This window comes from Kwoniella dejecticola, chromosome 3 (assembly GCF_000512565.2).
Source record: "Kwoniella dejecticola CBS 10117 chromosome 3, complete sequence".
Lineage (NCBI taxonomy): Eukaryota > Fungi > Basidiomycota > Tremellomycetes > Tremellales > Cryptococcaceae > Kwoniella > Kwoniella dejecticola.
This window is the reverse complement of record NC_089303.1, coordinates 2,148,602-2,172,149: the sequence shown is the minus strand read 5'-3', so window position 1 is coordinate 2,172,149 and position 23,548 is coordinate 2,148,602. Positions and strand designations below refer to the sequence as shown.

The following is a 23,548-nucleotide window of genomic DNA, read 5'->3' as shown; positions in this document are numbered from 1 at the left end:
CCATTCAAAAGTATCTTACATCGTGAAGGACTTACTTGGATCCACGCAGTTGGTAAGAACAGGATGCCGGAGCTTATCGAATATCAATGCGACTACCCCGGTTGCGGCTCCGTTCTATTCGGAAGCGGCATCAAGTGTTCTTGGTGTCGCCATATCTGGTGTAAATCACACGATACGGTCGACCAACACGAATGCGCTTCGCTCAGTATGCCTCAAGTGAGTTGAGCAGACTACAGGTGTTGTTGTTTTTCAAAAATGCCTTGTAGTGGGGTTTTCTGATCTTGTGTGATAGGATGTCGACAGGTTACGTTCTATAGTTCAGGAATCAGCTGATCAGCAGGTGAGTCTAAACCACTTTAACACCTTCCCTCCCAATAAGCATGATGATCATATCGTTAGTCAAAAGACTTGGTCCATGTGGCAATGTTTGACCTTCGGCTATGCGATAGGTGGCACGCGTACTTGAGAAAGTCCGACAACACCGGCATCACATCATACAGGATATTCAATCGCTTCGACCGTCTCATGTTCCTACCCTGCATATACCAGATACCTTTGACACGCTTAAAGCGTCGAAATGGTACAGCTGCTTCAACGTCCATTTCCTGATCTCTTTCGAGGACAATGTCAAATGGTTACTCCGAGTAAGGATCAATGACGGAAGGGAGATGCCGCATGATCTGGTATACCCCTCGATACGAAGCGAGGTCGCTACTCTCAACGTACTGAAGTCTCATGGTGTACCTGTGCCGACCGCTTGGCTTCCTCCTCATATGCAAGAAAGATATACTGGACAGGAGGGTAAGCGCATGACCCTTTACGCTGCGCTGATTCTATAGTGCGAAACATGAGAATGGTCACGAGTATTAGTAGGGCTGAAAGGGTGTATACGTTTCCGATTAGCTCCAAACATCGATTACTTCTTCTACGACTTCTTACCTGGCAAAGCTCAAGAGGTACCCATTGATGGATATTTTGGTCCCATCAACCTCCCAGAGGACAAGATAGATCAGCTCGTTGAGAATTACGTTAAATCACAAACCATGCTCTCCGAAATCAAACTTCCTTGCAAGCAGATCGGATGTCTCAAGATTTCATCGACACTCGATCCTGCAGCAGAGGTCATAGAGGTCGGCCCAATAATTCAACAAGGTACCTTCATGAGACCCACTGCCCCTCATTTCCTTGGACCGTTCGATACCCTCAAAGAAATGTATACCGCACACATTGACGCAACTCTCCACTATATCTCGATCAATGGGCTTCGGGACAAGTTCCAGGTTGATGATTATCTGTGGCATTTAGAGTTGAGAGAATTGGTATCTTGCTCTAAAGTCTTAGGAGAGACACCGGATCAGCTGTATATCAAGCATTTGGATCCTAGTGGGACGCATCTTATGGTGGACGAAAATGGGTATTTGTCCGGTATACTCGATTGGGAATGGTAAGTTCGATCATCGCTGTAGGAATGGTTATCACCGCTCCTGGGATCTTTAGGGAGTTGCGGGTTAGATACTGACGTAGATGATAATGGGTCAATAGGGCAAGGGTAACGACCAAGGCCGATGCATTCTCAGACGGATTATTCAGAGAAACCGAGGACTTCTTTTGGCGAGGTGATAACAGCTTGACGGATATGGAAGAAAGAGTCATCGATTGTTACAACAAACATGGTCGACCTGATCTTGCGGAGTGCGTCACAGGAAGTAGACTTTATCATCGATTAGCTTCGATTGGAAGATATGATCCTGCTCGACACAAGTCCGGATATAGAGAAGTATTCAAGCCTGATCTCCCTGAGGACTTCGATCCTCCACCCAGAGACGCCGATTGGAGGGTGTACATGATGCAGAGATATCGTGCCAACGAGGGATTGCAAGAAGTTATGCAGAAGTATGGTTGGAATATCGAAAGAGCAGAGGAGGTATCAAACAGAGCGCGAGGTGTGTAGCGCCGACAATATACTTCTGCATTCATCCTTTACAATGCATTTAACAGATGATCGAATTCGGAAGCTGTACTGGTAACAGATGTACATGGCGTATATACAGTGCATATCGTGGCCCTATGGAGAATATCTTGTTCATATCATATGCAATCGGAAATATCAGAGTACGATGACATTCCGTTTTCAGACAATCCAACCAAGGTGCCACAGACCCCTTCATTTGCCAAAGGTATTCCCAGACCACCTGTTCGATTCTAAGCATTCCTCAAATTAGCCTGTTTCGATACATACATAGCTGATACCTGCTACAGCGTAGGCTTCTTCGTCTTCTACCGAATCATCTCCCTGCTGAGCTTCACCATCATCCTCAGATTTATGGTCTTCTTCAAAATTGTGCTGAGCCTCTTCCTCGACATCATCCGCTTGATTAGGTTGAGCTTCTGGCTCTAATTCCGGCTCATCCTCCTGATCGGAAGGGACTACGAAGTCTGAGCTGGCATCGGGATCTTGAACAGCTTCGCCAACCTCAAAATCTGCGTTCGTCATGCCTTCAGGAAGATCTGGTACACTCTCATTTAGCAAGTTTATGTGAAAGGTGAATTAAGCGTTCGATGAAAACATTCACGCTCCTCGCAGTACAGTATCTTCCTAGGAAAATCTGTTGTTCGCACCCCGGGCAGTAAGTCGAGGAGGTATCATCATCATCGTCGCTTTTGATCTCCTCCTCCTGATTAGTCCCATCATCTTCGTCCTCGGTGTTTTCAGTGTGTTGGTCTCCTTCGTGCTCATCCTGTTCTATTTGAGACTCTTCGTTCTCGAGTTCGGGGGCGTCATGATCTTCGGCCTGGTGCTGATCGTAGTCTGAATATAACTGTAAGCGATCATAGCCAATCACACCATGACTCACTTGCTCCTTCCGATCGAGTGCTGTCTCGACAGGTACGCGTCTCCGCGTCAGTGTACGTGTTATCAAACAGAGTAAGTGCCGGTGTCTCTCACCTTTCGTTCCCACTATCGGAGCCAGAGCCCTCTGTGTATCGATAGATTCGCGCGTCAGTACTCGTACCAAGGAGGCTGTCGCCATGGTAAGAAGGGTGGCAACAACCCACCTTCATCATCGCTGCTGGGATAGTGGCTTTCGCTTCTATGATGTGAAGGATAACTCGTCAGTGTCCATGATAATAAATCAACCGTGATCTCCGATAGCCTGAGGCCAGAGTACCAGCTGCTTTGGTTAAACAGAAGATTGGCTTACGACATGCTATAGCTGCTCTGAAAATGGTATCTGACGAATGACTTAGTATAACGGTACCTGAGTGCTGAACAATCTCAATCTTTGATTTGGTCTCTTGCAATAGAGCTACGGATGTAAGAGGAATATCTGGACTAACGCATCGCTGCATCTTTATATATAGTCACCACCGACCACCCAAATGGTGTACCAGTTTGACTCATGTAAGTGCATGAAGCAGATTGCGCTGTGTCCAACCCGCAAGCATCGACCAAAAGTCGTGGTCCTGCATCGAAGTGATTTTTCCAGAACAGTTGCTGAACCTTGTTCTAAGTCATCTCTGCCTTTCAAAAGTCCTCGCGGTGAGTGGGAGATTCAAGCAGGAACCAATTTGCAATTCGGGCAAGTTCGCTGTTGTGTCAATCATTCGTACTCGACTCAATGGCTTGACACAGAATGTGAAAGGGCCATCCATCATCACAGGTAGGGAGCGAAGCTTCTCAAGACTCAAGAAGGAACCTTATTCCGGAAATGAGTTCAAAAACAATGTCTGTGTTGCCTGTGTCTTTATGTTCCCAGTAGACGACGAAGTATATTTATCCTTCGATAATTTGATTCTTTTTCGCACAAGTCCGAAGAGCCACACAATGATCAACGTGTGTTGCTTCCCATCAAACTTCGCCTTCTCGTCCTTTGGGTTTGTCAATATCCATCAAACTTCAGCACCTACTCAATCAACAGTTAGCATTTACATCAAATATCATCACAGTCACTCAATCCGATATCAGACTTGACATCGCGATGCCAGAATTCATCTACTGTCCCTGTCAGGTCCCCGATTGCAAGAATGAGGTCATCAAGTATTCCGGATACTGCAATTGGTACATGCGGGTATATTGCTTGCCGCACAGGAAGGATGCTGTGCACGAATGCAAAGCCTTCCCTAAGAGTGTATGTCGCTTGCTTCTTTCATCATTCATCATAGAAAGCTGAAAAAAGACTGACTTCCTGTTGATTGATGGGCGAAGCTTGATCGTAAGGCGCTGCTTCCAGAGCTTCGAAAGATACGTAGACGAGCTGAATTGGAGTTCGTGAGTCGCTGTAATTCTTGATGATATACTTGCACTGATCCTTCCGTCCGCAGATCAAGAAGCTGTTGGATCAAATACACGCTTCGAAGGATTATTTTATTCGAGAAGCCGAATCCCTCCGAATCGGTCATACCTGCCAACTCGATATTCTCGATGATGTAGAAGTCTTCAGAGAATCAACCAGATTGGGTTCTTTCAACATACACATCCCTATACTTTTCGATGATGGTGTCAAATGGTTGATCAGGATACGACGAGACAGCGTAACCATTCCCGATCCAGAAATTAATAATGCAATCATCGAAAGCGAGGTTGCTACAATGAGAGTCCTGAAAACCCAAGGAATGCCTGTTCCTCAAGGGTTCTTACCACCTCATCACGGACAATCAGATGGTCCCAATGAACGAGGTAAGCCTGACACCCGTTCGTTGAATTCAGCTGACCATGCCCTGTCATATAGAACCACCTTTCTCGTACAGCTTCTGCGAGTTCATGGAAGGTCGACCTTACAATGTCCTGCAAACAGGAAGTCTGAATCTCCCCGAAGACGATCTATACCGTTTCATCGATAATTACGCGAAAGTTCAAATTCGCTTATCCGAAATCAAATTACCATTCACTCAAATAGGTCGTATCTATTTCAGAGATCTTTCACATGGTGATTATACCTCGATGATTGGTTCACTCACCAATCGAGATGCTCACATGTGAGCAAGACCACCACATTTTGAAGGACCCTTTTCGACCAATAAAGAAAGATATCTGGCAAGGATTGACGCTGCATTAGAGCTCATACACCTTGGCGCACTGAGACCGACAAACAAAGCACTCGATAATTACCTTTGGCACTTGGAAATGCGCGAGCTGGTCAGGGCTTCTACGAAACTCGCTGAACGACCTCAAGAGCTGTTCATCAAGCCTGACGATGAAAAGGGCGATCATATGATGATTGACGAAAGCGGGAAGATTTCTGGCGTCATTGACTGGGAATGGTAAGTCTGCTGAGAACGAATCTGCGTGTGATTGTGGCAAGGCTGATCGGAATTGATCTGTAGGGCGCACGTCACTACTAAAGCGGAAGCATTCACACCTCACTGGATATTCAGCTTCGCGTACGGTGGTCCTAACAAAATGACCGAAAATGAGAATAAATTGATTGAGGCCTATAAGCGTCATAATCGTCCCGACTTAGCTGAATGTGTGAAAACCGGTCGATTCTACCATCGTCTGGGAAGTATCGGATACTTCTATCAAGTGCTCAAAAAGGAAGCACATCGAGCGGTCTTTGGTAAAGATATACCTAAAAATTTCAGACCGCCGCCGGAAGATGTAGATTGGAGAGTCTACATGATGAACAGGTACAAGGATGATGAGGGTTTGAAGAAGAATATGTCAAAGCACAAATGGACACTAGAACGAGCAGAGAGAGAGGCTCAAGCGGTGAAGCAGGCAGTGAATGATGGATGAATCGCGTAATAAATCGAGCTATAGATCATGAATCGAAAGTACATGCATACCTTATGGTACAACTCAGACTTATCTCTCAGTCTTCTCCTCGATTCAGAGCATAAGATATCATTGACGCATCCCTCTTCTAGCGTTAGGCCAAGTCAGGACGTTGGGAGGAAGGAATTCACAGATTCCCTGTGAAACGTCAGCCTGTATTTTTTATTCGGTCGCAGTAATGTGGGAAACATACCTTCTCTAAGTGCTATTGTTGTTATCTTTCTGCTTGTCTGAGGAACAAGCAATCCGTCAGAAGATGAACCGCAATTGAGCTTCACTGAGTCCGACACTCACGAGAATCGCAGAGGACACCGCCCTTTCGCTTGGTAGTGCTGTCCGCCGGGTCGTGATTGCAGACTGGACAGCCCTTCTTCTTTGTAGTGTCGGTGGCGGTAGTGGTTGTCGCTGTGGTAGTTGTAGTGGTGGTGCTGGTGGTATCCTGGTTGCTGGACCTATAAAGTAGAAGTCGTCGGATGAGCACTGAATTCATCGAATCAGCACGAGCCGTTGCACTGACATGGTCAACAATATACTGCAACGTCTCGAGTTCAAGTTGTCAAAGTTTCGATATGATGAGCAGTGATCAGGAGATAGTTGAGCGTTGATGAACTGAAAAGGGGGTGCTTGAAATGGTGTACATACTGACTTCTGATATATCCTCAGGAAGCTGGAGTAATCTCATGCATACGTTCAGCATAACAGCGAAAACGACCTTGATCGCGCCCTCTGGGCGCATTATTCGCTACACAATTAGGTGCTTGTGGCTGAAAAAGGGGGTGAGAAGCAGCAAATGCTTCTAGCACACACATCAAACCATGGTATGAGGAATGATCCGATTCCATTGAAAGTGTTCCCCCATGCTTCACCATGATGATCAGCTAGTGGCTGCTTGGTAATGTGTGATTACGCCTCGCCGAGCATTCGGATTGCGACAAGAAGTGCCGCCCGTACTGAAAATGTTCATCCGTGCGATGGAACACAACATGTTCTGACGAGATCACTGATCACAGCACGGTCGCTTCGGACACGCGGCTTCTATCGTTCAATAGGAGAAAGACACAATCACTCTGAAACGCCACACATACACACACGTACCTCCAATAATTCGCCACTTTGAGCTAGTGACAACGAGGTCTAAGCTCATCACCTCAACCCTTAAAAGTGTGTGCATGTTGACATTGATCACTCAACGTTGCTCGTCAACACCTTTCCAGAGGAATAGAATCGAATTGAACATTCTCATTCATCATCTTCACGCATTATCCAGTGTATTTTTCATAGATTACGAAGATGCCGGAATTGATTGAATGGCCTTGCGATTTTCCTCGTTGTGATCTGCTTGTCCTTCAAGATTGGGCAATATGTGAATACTGTTTCGAAGTTCGATGTTCCGAGCATGATACAGATGAGCATCACGAGTGCAATTCTTTGGACAGTAGAGTATGTTTTGACCTCCAAGTCACCGCATCAGCATGACCCCAAGCTGAGATGTGACGTGAACAATAGGAAGCCCGTAAACAAAAGAAACAAGATTCTAAGCGCAGCTACGTGAGTCTTCGCTCATTCAACATGATCTCGAAGGTATCCTCTGAACAAAGTACAGCTTGCTGGCTTGCTCGAGCGGCTTCAAGAGCATGCGACGGTCATCATCGATCAAGCCAGTAAATTGCATCACGGTCTATCCTGTAACCTCATCATTCCTGAAAATACGGATCAGCTCTTAGAATCTGGTCTCTTAGCTGGCTTTAACGTCCACTTTAAGTTGAATTTCCAGGATGGTACCAAATGGTTGCTCAGAATCAGACAGGATCAAGGGCACCGAATCCCTCTCGAAATCAGACACAGTAATATAGCAAGCGAGGTAGCAACGCTCAACACGTTGAATGCTGGGGGTTTACCTGTTCCTGCAGCTTTCTTGCCGCCGTCTCTGGAGCAAGGTGAGCTACATACTTCGTGGTCATTTGTAAGCAGCCGGTTAGCTGATGAATCCATCCGCTAGAGCTCCCCTTCGACTACTTCTTCTACGAATTTCTAGAAGGTGAAACATGGCATATCCCCAAACATCCCTTCTACTCTGTCACTCTCCCCGACGAAAAGCTCGTTCAGTTGGTCGAGGGATACGCGCAAATTCAAGTCAAACTGTCTCAAATGACAATTCCGGTCAACAAAATAGGGTGTCTGAGACATAACTCATCACAAGAGCTCAGTGTCGGCCCCATCATTGCTCGCGGATGTTTCCAGAAACCGCAATCCCCTTATTTACTTGGACCATTTGACACGATGAAAGATCGATATCTCGCCCACATCGACGCGGCCTTACGATATATCGCTCTAGGAGCTATATGCTCGTGGGATCCGGTCGACGCTTACTTGTGGCATCTAGAACTGAGAGAATTGGTATCCAGCAATGGGATGATGGCACAACCTCTCAAGGAGGTTTTCATTAAGCATGATGATGAGAAAGGAGATCATATCATGTGGAACGAGAAGGGAGAAGTCGTCGGTGTTCTGGATTGGGAGTGGTGAGTGACCATCACCTATTACATACCCATACGTATCACACACAGCCGAATTGAAGCTTGGTTCATGTTGCAGGGCATACGTCACAAGCAAAGGAGAAGCGTTTTCGTCCCCTTACATCTTCTACGACATGCAAGATTACATCCGTGGCAGCAACGAACTGACGAAAGAAGAACACATGTTGATGGGATGCTACGAGCGCCAAAACAGACCAGATCTGGTGGATTGTGTCAAAAATGGTAGGCTGTACCAAAGACTCACTAGAATCGGTCAATACGACTCGGCATATGGAAAGGAAGGGTTCCGCGAGCCATTTAGACCAATTCCAATATCCGACTTTGATCCTCCGTCATCTGATACTGATTGGAGAGTGTACATGATGAAGCGTTATAATGGTGAAGAAGCCCTGCAGAAGGTCATGGCGAAGTATGGGTGGAGTGTTGAAAGAGCGGAGAAGGAAGCTCAGGAGTACAACAAGGAGAAGAAATAGGGCTTATGTGAAGATTGAATATCGAGTTAGTAATGCATGTGCATTGTGGATACTATCGCATACGAGAGGCAAGAGGGGTAATAGCGCGAGCATTAGAAGATTATCGGGTTTTCAACCGAATCCTTGCAATATAGATGACATGCCAAAGTTCACAGATACCGTCTGCTACGCTCACGTTAGATTTCGCTCAGATCGCCTCAGACTTTATTCCGTCAATGTACCTCCCTCCTTTGGCCGAGTGGTCACTGAAGGGTTGATCGAACGTCTACACCAAAGGAGTTTTGATGTTTCTTCCTGTCTGACGTATCCGTTGCCATCTTTTTCAGTCTGAGATGATCTGCATTAATCCTCGTCAGTACTTCAAATACCTGACCGCTCATGATACTACCCTCTCAGCGTCTTGTATCCAGCGAGGTCTTTCCGACTTAGCGTGGGTAGACTGTGTCTGAGCACGGTGCTTTCCGTCGCCGCAATGCCCGAGCTTGTGGAGCACCGTTGTCAATTCGAACAATGCGAGAAATCGGTCTTGGGCTATTTCGCGATCTGCGAGTATTGCTTGGAAGCCAGATGTCACCGCCTCAACAAGCTCAAATATCACAAATGCAAAGAGGTGAATAAGATAGTGAGTGGGATGGGTCCCGTCCGGACTTGATTGTCATGCATGCAATTGACACATATTGATAGAGAAAAGACTATGATGAGTTCATCAGAAGGAAAAGGGAGATGTATGATGCCAGTCAACGCAAATATGTGAGTGCCCCACATGCGTGTGGCGTTGCTGATCGACCTTGTTGGTAGTTCCAAAGTGTACTGGATCAGCTTCGACAGTATCATCATCACTTCATCCAAGAGCTCGAACATATACGTGCCGGTCATACATGCTCTCTCACTATACCTGAAAATGTGGACAAGTTCATTGATGCGACCGTGGGAGCGGTTTCAACTTTCATTTCCTCATTACCTTCGATGATGCGGTCAAATGGTTACTCCGATTGAGGCAAAACCAAGGACATCGTCCGCCCTTGGAAATCACCAATGCAGTGATACAGAGCGAGGTCGCTACCTTGAATGTATTGAAGCAGGAGGATATACCGGTACCCCAAGCATATCTTCCGATGCACCTCAAGCAACAGGAAAGTAGTCATGGCGGTAAGTCTAAGCTGTACCTCTATCAGACTCGAGAGGTATATTACGTTCATATCGCTAATGTAGGTGATCTACAGTACCTCCTTTCGACTACTTCTACTATGACTTTATGCAGGGAAACCCAAGCAAGATCACTCGCGGATACCTCGGTCCTATCGAATTACCAGACGACAAGCTCAGAGACTTCATCCTCCAATACGCCAAAGTTCAAATCAGCTTATCCAATCTCAAGTTGCCCTATAAAACGATCGGCTGCATATACCCTTCCACCGGCTCGGAAAATGGCACAGGAACTACTACTGGACCGATCGTCGCCAGAGGATGCTTTATGCAACCTACTCCCCCTTATCTCCTCGGTCCTTTCAATACCAACAAAGATAGATATCTCGCTCATATCGATGCGGCACTGCACTATATCAAACGTAAAGCATTGCAAAATCTCGGTATTGACGAGTATCTCTGGCATTTGGAGCTGAGAGAGCTAGTCAGTGCATCGAAAGAATTAGCGGAGGATCCGGGTCAGCTGTATATCAGACATGATGATCAGAAAGGCGATCATCTTATGGTGGATGATCGTGGAGAAGTAATCGGAATTCTGGATTGGGAATGGTTAGTGACCTCATCATTAAATCCGATTTCTTCTCCACCGGTTAAGAGCCATCAGGCAGCGACTGACGATTGATACTGTGATAGGGCATACGTGACTACCAAAGCCGAAGCTTTTTCCGCGCCATTCATTTTCAACAGAACAGCGTCGTACATCTTCGAAGGATCAAATGCGATGACGAAAGAGGAAGAAATTCTCATGGACGTTTATGGACAGCTGGGTCGAACAGATTTAGCGGAGTGCGTGAGGAGAGGCAGGTTGTATAATCGCCTAGAAAGGATTGGACAGTATGATCCGGCGTACTCCAAATCAGGCTTCAGGGAGGTGTTCGCAGATGATATTCCACCTGATTTTGATCCGCCTAAAGACGATGTCGATTGGCGGGTATATATGATGCAGCGATATAAGGATGATGAGGGGCTGAAAGAGGTAATGAAGGATTTCGAGGTTACGCTTGAGAAGGCAGAAGCGGAGGCCGAAGAATGGCATGCAAAGCGAAAGCGAAAGGAGGAAGGAAGTACTACGTAGCTTGGTACCAGACATTTGTCGTGATGCAATGCAGCCTCAGCCTACTACCTCAGCCGACAATATCCAGCAAACAGGAGTACTGTTTTATGTACAACGATACAGACCGTTGTGCTTGCGGCGAGACCCCGACCTGGAGCGAGCGTTCAGGAGGGTTTACTATAGAGTAAAAGGCTTGATTTTCGATCTTCTCTTTGTAAGCATCGAGGTCTGAGAGATCACAGTGTGCGACTTGTGTTGGTTCAAAAGAAAAATTATACTCACGAGCCTGGCAGAAGCTAGGACTCTCTGTTTGTCGAAAAAGATGTTGAATGCCATCACAAACGTGACAGCCCGACTTTACGCCTTTGACGGCATTTTCTAAGTGCCAACTTCTGTGGGCGGCCTGGTTTATTGGATCCAAGTGCAAAATTTGAGGGGTATTGCACCGCTCTCGTTATGGCGTCGTTCGCCTTCTATGATCATCCTCCCCCGCTGAATAGGAATACTGCACCAAATGTGTGTGTGTGTGTGTATGTGCTGTCACGGCCGGAACTCAATGCACGGGCTCTTCCCCACTTTGTCATGGGCCTTAGCATCCTCCACCCCCGCTCGAAGCTAAACACCATAGAATCAACATTTCGACCTCCTTTCTCGACGGAACATTGCGGTACAAATATCCATCACCCCTGACAGTATAGACGAAGGTCTCATCAACATGCCAGAACTGATTGAATGGCCTTGCGATTATCCGGACTGTGAAAATACTGTCTGCCGACCACGGGCGATTTGCGAGTTGTGCTATGAAGTCCGATGCGATGTTCACGATACCCCCGTCAACCATTCTTGCGAAGCTATCCAGACCAATGTGAGTGAGCCTATCTATTTTGTTAGAAGATACTCAACTCGGTGATCTGTTCAATGACGTCGTGACTTCCAGGAGGAATATCGAAAACGAAAGAGTGACAACAAGCAGCAATACGTGAGTCCGAGAAAATGGTAACCTTTTGATCCAAACAGTACACTGGTACTGACGGGTTTATATTATATCCAGCTCAGAGGAATAATTGAGATTGCTAAGGAGAACCAGCAACACCTTACAAGTGACGCCGGAAGACTTCGACCCAATCACAAATGTCAGGTCATCTTCCCTACCGACTATGAGCAATTCTTCGAATCGTGCCGAGGATCTGGATTCAATGTCCACCTTCCCCTGAATTGGAGCGATGGAATGAAATGGTTGATCAGGATACGACAGAACTGCAATCATCGAGTCCCAGCAGCGATTCGCGAAGCGACTATCAGAAGCGAAGTCCTCACATTAAACACCTTACGAAACAAAGGGGTCCATGCACCTCGAGCATGGTTGCCTGCTAATCTGGAACGATCTGAGCTGGATTCGCCAGGTGCGTTCGTGTTCTTCTTATGTGTATGATTGATCGTATTCATTCACACCGATACGATGCCAATACTGGTGCGAGCTACTAACCTGCGCAACCTTTTACGATCGTCACGTTGTAGAGCTCCCTTTCGACTACTTCTTCATGGAATTTCTTACTGGCCAGACCCGTCCCATCCCCAAGAACCCATGGTACCCCATCAATCTTCCCGAAGACGAACTTCAGCTCTTCATTACCGAATACGCTAGAATCCAAATCCAGCTGTCGGAGCTACCTCTTCCCTATACTCAGATTGGATGTCTTCAGCCTACTCTCGATGGTATGAAGGTCGGACCGATCATCACGCGAGGGACGTTCCAAATTCCCGATCCGCCTTACCTGCTGGGACCATTCAATACCCAGAAAGAGCGCTATCTTGCACACATCGATACCACACTTAATTATATCTCTCGAGGAGCGGTCAGCAGACGCGATCCCATCGATTCGTATTTATGGCATCTAGAGCTTAGAGAATTAGTCGACAACTGCAATATACTGGATAAGCCGATTGAAAAGGTGTACCTCAAGCATGATGATGAGAAGGGGGATCATTTCTTATGGGAAGACGGAAAAGTAGTAGGTATCATAGACTGGGAATGGTAAGTCAAGCTAAATCGGCAGCAACGAAGGTCCCGTCTCGCACGGCGCTGCACAAACGCAAGTCCTCTCATTAATATTCGCATGTGACTTTGCAGGGCATACGTGACGACCTTCGAAGAGGCTTTCGCCACGCCTTACATCTTTTACGAAGATATCGACTACATAGCCTCCGATAATATCATGACCAAAGCCGAGAAAATCTTGATCGGGATATATGAGCGACACGGTCGGAACGATCTAGCGCATTGCGTAAGCAACGGAAGATTGTATCATCGTTTACGTGAGATCGGTCAATACGGTTCGCATTTCGTGAAGAGAGGATTCAGAGAGCCGTTCAAAGATCATTTACCGCCTGATTTCGACTTGAATCCGCCGAGAGACGATGTGGATTGGAGAGTGTACTTGATGGAGAGATACGCTGAACATGGAGGATTGCAGGATCTCATGCGAAAGCATGGTTGGACGTCTGATCGGGCCAAGCAAGTCGCTGAAGAGTGGCATGTGGAGAAGGAGAAGAAGAAGAAGAACAAGAAAGAGCAGGAAATCAATGAGCAAAAAGGTGAAACCTAAAAGAAAGAGCACTGCCGTGCAGCGAGGACATAATTTTCCTCGACCATATTCCAATCAGATGCTGGATGCATGCATATACCAGTACGTGAAAACAACACCTATTGATACAATCATGACCGTACCCAAGAGCCGTGGTCCAACCGAATATTCACAAGATAATCCTAGAGAAACAATCAAACAACCAATCGTAATTTACAATAAATATCGTGAATGTACGTATAATCTTGTATATACAATATACACAATGAATGGTAGATAGAAACAAGCAGACAGATAGATTGAATAATGTATATCGAGGCAAGGAGGAGCAAGAAATTTAGATAGGTAGAGAATTAGCATGAGAGCTCGGTTCAGTAGTTGTAGTCGTGTTGGTGTTTGAGCCTGACCCGGTAGAGGTTGAGGATAAGATGAAGCCCAGTTTTCCGAGGCATTTGAGTAAGTCGGCTTTGGAGACTGGTTTGTTCAGGACAGCGGAGAATAAGGTGCCCTCTTCAGTGACTACTTGATGTTGCTCGTATGATGTAGCAGCAATAACTGTGCAAGAAATCAGCTTGGAGCTCCGTTTGTTTAGGTTTAGGTGGATATGGCACTTACTTGGGGTGTTTTGGTTATGGTTATTGGTAGACCTTATCATCCTGGCTACTTGTTCTCCATTCACCACGGGCATGTGTATATCGCAGATGATCACATCGAACCCTGAACAGACAGATCAGCTGTGGTGATTCGAAAGGATCTGACGAGAATTTGCACTCACGAATACTGCCCATCGTAGCAGCCAAAGCAGCCGGTCCATCATCCACACATATACATCGGCATCCCATTCTCGTGAGCAGAGTTTCGAGAATCTGAAAACCAACAGGTCATCAGCATGCAATCTCTGGTTAGCATGCGTGGAAAAAGAGATTGACAATGACAACTCACCTTCTGGGAGATGGGATTATCCTCCGCTATGAGCACGTCCAACGCTCTGTCCATCCCGGATCCGAAGGACTGTACTCCCTCGGGACTATCCAGGGGTATGATACCCATCGCAGTCGCTGATCCTGCTGAGTCGTTGGCAGTCAAGCTGACTTGACGGCGCTGTCTCCATAATTCTGCACTAGCGCTACCAGCACTTGATCCTGATCCGGCTCGGACCCTGATGGGAGTAGAGTTTCTCCTCGTTGCTTCAGCATTATTGTCTTCCGTCAATTTCACACGGTCCAAAGCGTTGAGTTCAGAGGGTCGACGGATATGCTGGGGGACCGAGGGCATCATACCTGGTGTTTGAGGCATGTTTGAAGCTCGAGAAGGGGTCGAGGCGGCTGAAGAGGTTGAGGTAGTAGGAGAAGGCGGCAATGCGGAAGCAGCATTGACGTCGGACGTCTTTCGTTTGGACCGGTCACGCAGTTTGATAGACAGACTGCGAGGTCGACGGGCAAGTAATTGAGCTGGACCCTCGAGAGTTTGTCCGATCGGAGCCATTGAGTCTGAACGCATCTTTCGTATGACATCGTCATTTGCCTGTTTGAGCGAAGGTAAGTTCTTATAGGTGAAAGTGCCGAAATCGTCTTGTTCCGCTATATCGTCGACAATTGCACTCATATCTTCCGCAGCTTTAGGTGACAGATGAGCTAGACCAGCTTTGTGTGCACTGTGACCAGTGCCAGTGCCTCCAGGAGCTTGCTTGAGTACTTGAGGGACACTGTCATCATCGTGGAAGCCATGAGCCGCACCTCTGGAATCGAAGTAATCGGTCGACTCGGGATCTGTGACTTCAGGAACGAAACTTGCTTCAGCAGTAGCGATTGTGTTCCAATCTATTCCGGCGAAGAAAGGATGATTCTTGACCTCATCCGCACCTCGGGCACCCAGTCTCTTTTGCACGTTGGTGCACATCAACTTGTTCATCAGATCCTTAGCTTCGGGCGAGATCTCTATCTCATCTTCGTGCCAGTCTATTCTTCTAGAGACCACATTGTCAAACACTTTTTCGGGCGTTTCGGCGTGGAAAGGCGGTATTCCATACAGGAATTCGTAGAGGACCACGCCCAAAGCCCACCAATCAACAGCGGCATCATCCTGGCCTATTCCTAGAATACTTTCTGGCGCGAGGTAATCTGGTGTTCCGACAAATCGAGCAGGTTCTTTGCCGCTGCTGGAAGAGACATCTCCGGTCTTGTTGGCGATTGACATTTGGCGAATGTGCTTCGGTATCACACCAGCCGACTCAGAACCGCTGGATTCATCTGCCGAGGCTGTGTCCTGCAGCTGTTGCGCAAAGTAGGATTGGCTGAGATGAGACATGGGTTGAGCGTTGAGCATTTCGGGTGATATCATGGGCGAATCGCCGGAAGAGGAGTTCGATACTGTTCGCGAATACTGCGGACGAGATCTTGAAGATCCTCTGAGTGATGTACCTCGCAGGTAAGGTGGACGAGGCCCGCCAACTTGACGATTGAGCAGACCAATTCTTGAGAGACCGAAGTCAGTGAGCTTCAGATGCCCTCGTGCATCGATCAGGAGGTTATCAGGTTTGATGTCACTGCATATCGTGTCAGCATGCGTGTCTCTCGCTTATTGCTACAGAACAAAGGACGCGCGATAGAAGCGAGGGAGGGCAGATTTGAAGGGTCCACAAGTATGGGCAAGACGCTCACCGGTGCACAATATTCCGCGCATGCAGATATTCCAATCCCAGAACCACTTCGGCCGTGTAATTCCTTGCCCATTCTTCACTCAACCCTCCCAGTGTCTTGACCAAGGTTGCGCAGTCTCCACCATTAAGGTATTCCATCACCAAGTAGAGATATTCCTTCGATTGGAAGGAGAAGAACAGTCGAACCACGTAAGGCGAACTAGCTTGATTCATCAGAATCGTCCGTTCAGCCTTGACATTCGTGATCTGATTCTTTGCTATCATGTCTGACTTTTTCAAAGCTTTGATTGCAAAATAATCTCCTGTTGCTACTTTCTTCGCTAGATAGACTGATCCGAAAGCACCTCGGGAGATCGGTTTGATGATCTCGAAATCTTTGATCGAAGGTTGCGCTGCACGAGAATTGAGAGCTGCAGATGGTATACGAGGGGACAATGGACCGATGTCTTTGAAGGCTTTCGAGGTTGAGACGCGTCTGTTATGACCATGTTTGTCGTGAGGAACCAGTAGAGGGGAATTACTCTTCGAGGAGGGTCGACTGCTGTGCCCCGGCTGAGGTGGCTGAGATTGAGAAGGGACATATACAGGCGATGGAGCAGGGACTGCTGCAGGACTCGTCACTGCTCGACTGAAGGATGGCGGAGCTGGTGTTGGGACATGAGCAGGAGTCTGCACTTGAGTAAGAAAGGCTGGTGTAGGCGCAGTGATGGTGACAGGTCCCGATTGCTCGCCATATGTGCTAGCTTGTCTATGCGGATGACCTTGGGTGATGGGTAATCTTGCTTGAGGAGCGATCTTTCGGGGTCCAGGCGGTGAGGTTTCGGCTAGATTGTCTCCAGTGGGATTACCTGTAGTTGTAGGAGATATTTGTGTTTGCGCTTCAGTAGGTGATTGCGAGCCAGAACCGTCTGATCCGCTCTCAGATTGACTACTACCGTCATCTCGTTCAGCTAATATCTGGTTGACCTTGTCTTCCCATTCATGTCTAGTCTTTTCAGAATACCTTATCGTGCTTTGCATTCGAGCGATAGCCTTCAGCTTTCTTCGAAGTTGATCCTCCACATGCGTGAACAACAAATTCAGTGCTCGATCGCTGGTATTTGGTCGTTGCCATCGCGTGATCCGCTGAAGTTTTTCCTCAGATTCACGAGACAGATATCGCTGTACTGTGAAAGGTAGATCGGCTTCCTCTTCTTGCACTGAAGGGGCGTCGATATGCCTGGCAATGTTCAAGACGTTAATCACATCTTGCAGGTGTTCATGCGCGACTTTACGGATTTCTACCCCTTGAGGCATCTGAGGCGAAGCACCTTCGTCGTTGGTGATGATGGAGTCTGGTAGAGTGTAGAATAGAACACCCTGATATTGAGCAGGTTGACTCGGTTGAGCAATGTCGATATCGGTGTTCAGCTTGACGACAGTCTGTTGAAGATCGTGAAGACAGTCGTTACACTCGATGATCTCAGCCTCCAGCCTGTGAACAGCGTCGCAGGTTTCGTTGTGCTTTTCAAAGAACCAAGTGACGATTTCTCTCTCGCAGATCCTACACAAAATACCTTCTGTCGAGATGACACCATCTCGAGGAAAGGCTGCGTCGGTGATTGCTTCGACTTGAGTCGCGGGGACAGGTTTCAACACCCACATCGTGTGAGATGGCTCGTTATTTTCCCGCATCAACATACCTACACCTTCAAGTTCGATGTATACTGGTCCGGGTTGCCGCTCTTTCTCTATGTCTTCAAATTCGTGTACCTCGAATCGGAAGCGAAGTTGAACAGTATTGTTGTCGTCCTCGACTAGGGTCTGCGTAGCTTCAGAGAATACCGACGCGTCGCCTGGCGCAAGGAGGTCCGTAATGGGTTTACCAAGCACTTCTTCAGGATCTTGCCTGAAGACCCCGCTCAGACGACGGTCAGCTTCGAAGATTCGACAGCCGGATGACGGCGATTCAAGAGGCTAGAGAGGTGAGAGGAAGGCTGACTCACCCGACCACCTCCATTATGGCATCATTCACATACTCGATTTGCTCGCCTTGCAAGCTTAATTCCATCACAATGTTCACGCTTTTCGCATGTTCAGCCAAGAATCTCAAATCCTCGACGGCTTGCGCTTTTGGAGTTCCGACACCTGGTCCTGGTGCCTTAGCGGTGTATGGGGCGGATGAGGTAGGCGAGGGCACTTCAAGACTAATAGCAGAAGCCGGTCTATCAGAAACAACAGTCGGCAAGAGAGCGGGCGAGTATCGAGAGTCTCCAATAGCTAAGGCAGCTTTGAATTCCTGCTCAAATCTTGGTTCTTCCTTGAGACCTTCTCGAGAAGGTTTCATGACGAACAGCAAAGGTTCGTTTTCATCGTCCTCGTCGAAGTTCCAGAATCCTTTCTCGGCTTCCCACCAATCCAATACTCTGCTGAGGTTGGCCACCGCCATCAGGATGTCGACATACCAATCTCTTCCAGGCCAATCATCGTGCTTGTCCCATTTCGAGCCGACGGTTTGAAGCTTCTGGATGATCTCGGTACACAATGACGGTCGAGCTACCAACGCGTTGACGCTTGAGTCTAAGGCTTCCGTCGCCAACACAATCAATTCTTGCAGAGCGATGAGGAACAGCTGATCGTCATCCGCTTCGTCCAATTGCGTTTGCGCGGTCGTCCTGACGACACCTGGCATGGGCGATCTTGAACGGGAAGTTGAGCGCGAGCTAGTATTGGACTGTGTACGATCAAGAGCTAAAGACATATTCCGACTAGCTCGAGCAGGTTGATAATTGCGAGGAACCGCACTTGATCGGCGCCTCGATGATATTTGTCGGCTAGGACTGGCAGGTAACATCGATAATCGTTTCGTAGGACTGAGAGCGGGATGAGAGATCGAAGGCCTCCGACTCGGCCCGCGGGACGAGGAAACTGCAATGACAAATCAGAATTCAGAATCCTTTCACCTGATCATCCTTTCAAAGCGGGAGTAGCGGCAAGGGTGAAAGAGGGTGTCGATTTTGGACTTACCTGCTCGCGACCTGTTGCCTTCACTTTCAAATCGCTCACCAGTGTCACTTTCCGTTTCTGTATCGATGAGTGGCGAGTCGTTCATGTTGAGTGCATCAAAATAGTCAATCGGGATCTCCTCCGTTTGATCCTCTTCTTGCCGCTGTCTTTCCACAAAACCAGTGATCGCTTCTATTGTCTTCTTCAGCGTGACATCGCATATGTCCTTCGCAGCGTTCAATCTATGCTTGACATGCTTTCTCACGGACGCCACCGTGATATCCGCGCCAGGCGCTACCGGCCTATTCTCGTCGCTTCCCCTGCGCTCTTGACCCAAAGCGTAGACAGGAGAAGGAGTCTGATCCCAGCGGGGTACGCCTGGTGTGAGACCTGGACCGAGGGATTGACCGAAAGAGGATGACCGGGAGGTCGCTTGGCTGGGTCTTTCAAAGGCACTTTTACCGAGGGGTACCATCTTGGGTTGACTCAGCGATGCACTTGCACTTGAATCACTATGAGAGCGGAATGTGGAGTTTGGTCTGGTGAGAACGTTGGATTCAAGGTCGAGTCGTAAATTAGGTTGACGACGACGAGTCTCCAGTGAGCTGCTACCACGACTCGGAGGGAATGATGGTTCTTCAGGCACGGTGGAGGGATGTCGTATAGGCATTTGGGGTAAGGACGGGGGCATTGTAGTCTCTTCTGATGATTGCCGAGATAGCTGTGCGATGTCGGCCGACGTTGAACCCACGATACTAGCCGTTTCACGCAGATCATGATGTAAGACTCGAGGCCTCAGTTCTGCATGTGACACTACGGGTCTGAGGGATAAAGAGGAATCGCGCCTGGCTTCAGGTGCAAGAAGTCCTGCTACTGGCGCGGGTATCTCACTTGGTCTTCTCGAATTAGGTTCTGACGGTATTCGATTTTGCACGTAATGACCCAACGTGCTTGGTCTGTTCGGATGATGGTGCTCACTCTCCGGGACGAAGTTACTTTTGACAGCGTTCCACCAGCCCTCCATCTTCGAGACCAGGTTCTTCTTCTTCTTTTGCCCGGAGCCTGACCCAGTCCCTGAAGAGGAACTTTCAGTTTTCGCAGAACTACCGGATGACTGTCTTTGTCGCTCGAAAAGGTTCGATCGTTTGGATACAGGAGACAGCCGAGGGTCAACGAGGGACAAGGTGGATTTGATAGACAAGCTGCGTCTTCGCAAGGAATTTGAATGGGAAGGAGGAGGACCGAAATCATCTCGAGAAGTGGTGGGCGTGAGAGCGATAGCGCTGGATGTGTCGTAATTGGGTTGTGGGGTAACATCGAGATCCTGCGATAGTCGAACAGGTTCCTCCTCCGGTATAGGTGCAGCGACCATGGGTATGATAAGGCTTTCCGCTATGAAGCTAGCTCGTTTGACAGCATCGAGATCCGCTCTAATCTTCTCCTCCTTATATCGTTTATACTCATCCATCCAATCGATCCATTCTATACCGCCAACCATGCCACTAGAGCTTGACTGCCTTGCCATGAAACTTCCCATGTCCATACCAGCGGGAGCAGCGGAGAATCGAGACGGACCGGCATTGGAATGCACAGGGGCAGGTCCAGTGGACCGATCGTGCACTTGAAGACCAGGTGATTCGGTCGATATGGAGACTGCTCGGGTCAGCTCATGCATTGCAGAGGGAATGGGAGGGAGATCTTCGCCCGGAGAGGAAGCAGCGGATGGTGAAGATGCCAGATCTCCCCATTGGGCTTGACGGCGTGACCGGGGAGCTGCAAGCATCGCAGGCGCACCTGTACTGGTAGACCGATTGAAAGCTGGTGGCAACAATCCTTCGCTTTGGATCTGTTCGTCAGAAGAAAATCAGTCTGTGCTGCACTGAAAATGTATCTTCCACTTACTTGACCTCCTGCGCTCGATGGTCGCCACCTCTGCAATTTCGCTTGTCGACTTTGCATAATCATACTCGCATGACTGGCTGCGTCTCCAAGCGCTGGAAAGCCCGCCAGATCCATCGCAATACCTTGACCCGTAGTTGAACGCACCCTGCTTGCCCCAGCACCGACCAATCCGCCAGGAGTGACAGCTCCACCCGTCCCTTCAGGCACGATGAAGGCAGTTGCTGGTGGCATGCTGAGCCCAAGACCATAAGAAGACGTTTTGGGCACAGGGCCCGGTGTAGGCTCAGCGATCTGCGGAGGAGAGGGCAAAGCAGTCGGTGAATCAGTCAATTCTGGCGACATCGAAGCGATTGCAGACTTAAGCGATGCCTCATGTAAGGAAGTACGATATCGGTGATGCCGAGCGGAGGGGACAAAGGCCTCAGATAGCCCACCAGCGGAATCAGCAGGTAGAGAAGGGCGTGGTCGAGGATGTATTGGTAGCATAGGAGTCTTGAAAGCAGGAGGTGGAGCGAGGTTGGCTCCCGCAGATGACCTTGAAGAAGGTCCGGTAGCAGACGATGGTGCAGTGGTGGGAATGGATTTCTCGATGGTCGGTGAGAGACTTCGCATGCCTGACGGGGTCGCCGGCACAGAAGATGTTGGACGACCTTTACCTAGGTCAAGCATCGAAACGGTAGTCGCTTTCAATGCGGGCGGTGGCATTGATGTGAAAGCGGCCAGCTCTCGATTGGACGGAAGAATGGGATTGATCGGTTTGCTGGAGGGTGAAGTACCAACAGGAGATGGATTCGGTGTTGGGACAGAAGCTGTGGATGCTCCTGACGGTGGACTGGCTGTCTGAGCCGGAGGTGGGGTGGCGGTACTGCCGGTATTCTTGATCAACTCCGCCGCCAGACGTACACTTGTTGGCACACGATTCAACCTGATTGCCCCGCCAGCAGAGGATGTCGAGGTCGGGGCCGTTGAATTTTCGCTCGTCACGCTGTTTGGCGGACTGAAACCAGTCGAAGCTTCCGACGATGAAGTCCAGGGTGAGGGCAAGGGATTCAAAGGAGAGACCATCGACGCGGAAGTCGATAAACTTGTAGATACACCAGAAGGGCGACCTACGCTCAATGCAGGCATCTTCCGTATATCCATGCCGGAAGGATTTAGGAATTCAGACGGACGACGTTGTCTGGAAGGACTAGAAACAGAAATGAAAATCAGCATACAAGTGCCCAAGACGATCCCTTTGATCAGGGCTGAAAATCGCAGACTGACCTGGATAATCCAACCGGCATTGTTCTTTCCCTGTCACGTCTCGGACTTGATGTGCTGATTGAATCCTTTCCCTTTCCTTTATCCTTGTATGACCCACTGCCACTACCGAAGGACGATCCAGAGGTAGACGTAGTCTCCCAGTTGGCGCCCCATCCGAGACCGAGGATATTTCCTTCCTTTGATCCTTCTGTACCGCCGGGAGGGATGGCGATTGAGCGGCGGCGGGGAGAGGTCTCGGGACCAGATTCGGGACTCCCAAAATTGAGTGGACTCGAGCTTGGGATGGTTACCCCTAAACCGACAGAGCTTCCACTACTCTCGCTTCTCTCCCTGGAAGAGGTCGATCTAGCATCATCTGCTTGAGAGCGATTGATTGACTCGAAGCGCCGACTGGTAAGGTGAGTAGGCGATTTATCCCTCGCACTGCTGGGGGGAGAGTGCTTCGAAGTCGGTAACGGCAAGTTGCCGGTCAACGCAGATCCGCTTGCGGATCGCTTGCTCTTCATCAAAAGAGACGTGGGAGTGACGGCAGGCGGTCGGGAAGAGCTTGTGGGGCTTGCTGGGTGAGATGAACTGGCTTGCCCGGAGGGACTAGCTGGTCGACTGGAAGGGAGAATGGGACTAGCAGTTCTCGGACGAGGCAATTGATCGAGGGATAATTTAGGTGTTCCACTTCCGGCTGAACCTTGCTGGCTCGGTCTACGAGGTCTGACCTCGACCTCATCGTCAGAACCGGATGAGTGCGACGAGCTGGAGGAAGTATCAGAGTTCAAAGGCACCGTTATGGCCTGAGCTAAAGGGGACGGGAAGGATGGAGTAGCAGCGAAACCACCTGGATGCTTCCGATGTTGCGGTAAAGGTGTCGGAGTTGGCGATAGGATTGAAGGCGAAGGAATTTGCAATGAAGGAGGGACATTGGCTGAGGATGATGCCGACGGGGAAGTCCCATTCTTGCTGACTGCGCTGGAGGATTCGGCCGATAACGTGGGCGAGTCGCGAGGTGATGGGGAATGACCAGGAGACGGAGAGTGATTTGGCGATGTGTTGCGATTATCATCGTCTTCAAAGTAGAAGACCCCGCCGGACATCTTCGCAGTTGTGTCTA

General features: G+C 48.7%; 7 protein-coding genes across 7 annotated transcripts; 5 read left to right on the top strand and 2 right to left on the bottom strand.

Annotated features, from left to right (window-relative positions):
- Positions 1-63: 63 nt before the first annotated feature.
- I303_103166 (uncharacterized protein) lies at positions 64-1,951 on the top strand (the record flags this gene model as incomplete). The annotated part of the gene is made up of 5 exons (XM_018406511.2): positions 64-216; positions 293-340; positions 450-801; positions 904-1,444; positions 1,543-1,951. 5 exons carry the CDS (start codon positions 64-66, stop codon positions 1,949-1,951), a joined length of 1,503 nt encoding a protein of 500 aa, XP_018265005.2.
- A 267-nt stretch (positions 1,952-2,218) lies between these two features.
- I303_103165 (uncharacterized protein) lies at positions 2,219-3,032 on the bottom strand (the record flags this gene model as incomplete). The annotated part of the gene is made up of 3 exons (XM_018406510.1): positions 2,219-2,508; positions 2,588-2,809; positions 2,948-3,032. The coding sequence occupies 3 exons, from the start codon at positions 3,030-3,032 to the stop codon at positions 2,219-2,221; spliced, it is 597 nt and encodes a 198-aa protein (XP_018265004.1).
- Positions 3,033-3,980: 948 nt separating this feature from the next.
- On the top strand, positions 3,981-5,737 carry I303_103164 (uncharacterized protein; the record flags this gene model as incomplete). The annotated part of the gene is made up of 6 exons (XM_065968708.1): positions 3,981-4,130; positions 4,208-4,270; positions 4,324-4,678; positions 4,731-4,977; positions 5,143-5,262; positions 5,326-5,737. 6 exons carry the CDS (start codon positions 3,981-3,983, stop codon positions 5,735-5,737), a joined length of 1,347 nt encoding a protein of 448 aa, XP_065824780.1.
- Positions 5,738-7,066: 1,329 nt separating this feature from the next.
- Positions 7,067-8,786, top strand: I303_103163 (uncharacterized protein; the record flags this gene model as incomplete). The annotated part of the gene is made up of 5 exons (XM_018406508.1): positions 7,067-7,216; positions 7,283-7,324; positions 7,380-7,713; positions 7,776-8,298; positions 8,372-8,786. The coding sequence occupies 5 exons, from the start codon at positions 7,067-7,069 to the stop codon at positions 8,784-8,786; spliced, it is 1,464 nt and encodes a 487-aa protein (XP_018265002.1).
- A 472-nt stretch (positions 8,787-9,258) lies between these two features.
- I303_103162 (uncharacterized protein) lies at positions 9,259-11,067 on the top strand (the record flags this gene model as incomplete). Its single annotated transcript, XM_018406507.1, has 6 exons — positions 9,259-9,408; positions 9,471-9,536; positions 9,585-9,768; positions 9,828-9,935; positions 10,010-10,541; positions 10,626-11,067. The coding sequence occupies 6 exons, from the start codon at positions 9,259-9,261 to the stop codon at positions 11,065-11,067; spliced, it is 1,482 nt and encodes a 493-aa protein (XP_018265001.1).
- Positions 11,068-11,761: 694 nt separating this feature from the next.
- On the top strand, positions 11,762-13,652 carry I303_103161 (uncharacterized protein; the record flags this gene model as incomplete). The annotated part of the gene is made up of 5 exons (XM_018406506.1): positions 11,762-11,911; positions 11,984-12,025; positions 12,098-12,449; positions 12,565-13,081; positions 13,178-13,652. 5 exons carry the CDS (start codon positions 11,762-11,764, stop codon positions 13,650-13,652), a joined length of 1,536 nt encoding a protein of 511 aa, XP_018265000.1.
- Positions 13,653-13,968: 316 nt separating this feature from the next.
- Positions 13,969-23,531, bottom strand: I303_103160 (uncharacterized protein; the record flags this gene model as incomplete). Its single annotated transcript, XM_018406505.1, has 9 exons — positions 13,969-14,186; positions 14,247-14,348; positions 14,407-14,497; positions 14,574-16,176; positions 16,292-18,178; positions 18,276-19,197; positions 19,297-21,121; positions 21,178-22,366; positions 22,444-23,531. The coding sequence occupies 9 exons, from the start codon at positions 23,529-23,531 to the stop codon at positions 13,969-13,971; spliced, it is 8,925 nt and encodes a 2,974-aa protein (XP_018264999.1).
- Between the last annotated feature and the right edge of the window lie 17 nt (positions 23,532-23,548).